Source organism: Nanorana parkeri, unplaced genomic scaffold (genome assembly GCF_000935625.1).
Source record: "Nanorana parkeri isolate BGI_ZX_2015 unplaced genomic scaffold, ASM93562v1 scaffold329, whole genome shotgun sequence".
NCBI classification, from domain to species: Eukaryota; Metazoa; Chordata; class Amphibia; order Anura; family Dicroglossidae; genus Nanorana; species Nanorana parkeri.
Window position 1 is genome coordinate 938,073 of NW_017306597.1, and position 2,544 is coordinate 940,616.

General features: G+C 41.7%; 1 protein-coding gene across 1 annotated transcript in view; it reads right to left on the reverse strand.

Moving 5' to 3' along the window:
* Positions 1-338: 338 nt before the first annotated feature.
* Positions 339-2,544, reverse strand: part of TRUB2 (TruB pseudouridine synthase family member 2) — a 12,371-nt gene continuing 10,165 nt past the window's right edge. The window contains exons 7-8 of the mRNA XM_018558260.1: positions 2,002-2,138; positions 339-625 (exon numbers count right to left, since the gene is read on the reverse strand). Of these exons, the coding sequence (XP_018413762.1) occupies positions 339-625; positions 2,002-2,138 (424 nt within the window). The remainder of the gene's footprint in view (positions 626-2,001; positions 2,139-2,544) is intronic.

Sequence of the window (2,544 nt, forward strand, 5' to 3'; positions counted from 1 at the left end):
AAAAGGCTAAAAGGACACAGCTGAAATACATATTTGTTTACATACTGTACCCTGTCAAAGCCATGCACACTTATCTCCTTGTTCACATCTGTATTTTTCTATATCACTTCTCTGTCTGCAGCTTGTTCAGTGGGCAATGAATTGCCGGTAAAATTTACACAGGAATTGTAGAGTGATTTTTCTGCCTTTCAATGCGGCAGGAGTGTGGTCCACAAGACTGACTGTACAGAATATAGGAATCCTTTGACAGATAATAATGTAATCATATGTTTCTCAGCTTTGCGTTTAGCCATTTCTCGGGACTTCTATTTTACAGCTCTGATTTGCCCTAGGTTTGGCTAAAACCCTCTCTCTTCAGTGCTGTGTAACTCCTCAGAATTGGTGTTCTTCAAAGTGAAGTCCATGCTTTCTTTGAGAATTTCATTAACTTTGGGATGGAATTCTTTAATGGCTTTGCTGACACTATCCAGATCCCAATGTGCTCGTGTCAAGGCACAGTCCAATGTAAAGGGGCCATCTCGTGTACGACGGACCTTAGTGCAGATTGCAGTGGATCTGAGCTCCAGCCCAATTTCATGGATTACTTTGCGGAGATACTTCTGAGTCTCATGCATACATCGGATCTCTGTAAGAAGAAAACAGTAAAAATTTACTGTATACATGCCAAGCAAGGAGCTACTTACACTTAAAGTGATATTAAAGCCAAAAGGTTTTTACGCTATTTCAAATGCTGTTTAAATAATTTACAATGGATGCTGTTCCTTGATGTTTAACCCCTTCATGACTGAGCTAGTTTTCAGGTTCTGTTCATAAATGACTGACACATTTATTAAGTTTCTGGCAAAATCAGCTGATCCCTTGAGCACTGTCTCAGATATCCTGTTTTAGGGTAGTTCCTTTCCCTTACTGGGCCCTGTGGAGTCACCCTTGTGTGTGCTAGTAAGCTGCATCTCTACACAAACACACAGGCACGGCAGGGCAAGACACTCTCCTCTTCAAGGGAGTAGATGGACAGATGCTGGAGTCTGCTCCATTCCTTTGTGATCCTGTACTGGACAGGAAGCTCAGGGAAAGCCTAATTCCAGTATGTTTTCTTAAAAATCTGGATAGGGTGGGGAACAGTTTATGTTTCTGTCAGAAATAAAAGAGATTCCTTTCCTCACTTTCTGACTTTGTCATGCCTGTAAAGAAGTGGGGTGGTGGTGTGGTGGGGCTGTATTGTCACTAGCATAGAAAGGCACAATGTGTTTTTGTCTGTGTCCCTGTTTGAGACATTTCACATAAATTCCTGTTCTGACAGTTCAATTAGGATGAATCTCCTAAACAAGGACACAAATGGCAATAAAAGTCTTCACCGTCCCTGCTCTACCCAAAATAACATAGACTTTGGATGGAGTTGGATTTGAAATGCTATCTTATCATTCATTTTTTTGTGTTTGTATACATTTTTCATTTAAATGTATTTAGCTGTACCAGCACTCTACACATAACTAGTTCTAGGAAGCGAATAATAAAATCCTCCTATAGGTATACACACAACAGTATTTTCATACTGTAACCTGTAGTGACAGCTCTAAGCTAAATAGTGTAGTTATGCATTAAGTACTGGCACAGAGTAGGATTCAAAAAAGATGACAAATGTGAGGATGTACAAAATAAATCCATCCAGAAAACAAAACTTTTAATTGATCACACTCTTAAGCAAAGGGAGTAAGAGTGCCCTTAAAAGTAGTTTCCAGTTTTAATCACCCTTACCATTTAATTCATTTGGTTATCATCGGTCAAAGTACAGAGATAGCTGCAGTACAGCTATAGCCAAGGACAAGACTTGATGGCTACCACTCTCTAAAATCTAATCAAGCAGTCAAACTGGCTGGTCACCAGAAGCGCAACCCCACACTTTCTTGCATTTTACAGAAATTTAGTTTAAAAAAAAAAAAAAAAGGTGATATTTACACTACTACATGGAACACATTTATGCATCTTCAATGTAAGCCATACCTAGAGTGAAATCAGGTGGAGAAAAATCCAAACATCGCACTGCCAGAATGAGAGGTGGGCTCTTCTCCTTAGGGCGCAGCTGGCCTTGTACTGCCAAGTCATATGCTTCCTGACTTTTCAGATCCACACGACTGTTCCTAGGGAGGAAAAAAAAAGAAAAAAATCAGCACCAAGGTCACAGGTTTTACTTGTACCAGGTAAGATTATATTTTATTAGTGAGCACTGGCAGTTCCCTTTTGAAAAATCTTTTAAAAGGAGAACTATGGGGTTAAGGCTTTTCCCCATAGTTCTCCTTAGGGTAACGGGAGGACACACACTAGCGTCCTCCCGTCACCCTAGGCTCAGTATACTGCGAGCTGTAGCTTGCGGTATACTGAGAAGCCGCAGTATACCGCAAGCTGCTGCTCGCGGTATACTGAGACGCCGCAGCTGAAGCGAGGCCTGACAATTATGTCTGGATCCGCCCAGCTGCGTGGCTGACAGCTGGCTCTGCCTATCTAAAGGCAGAGCCAGCTGTACCCGCCCCTCCCCCGTCCGTTCCG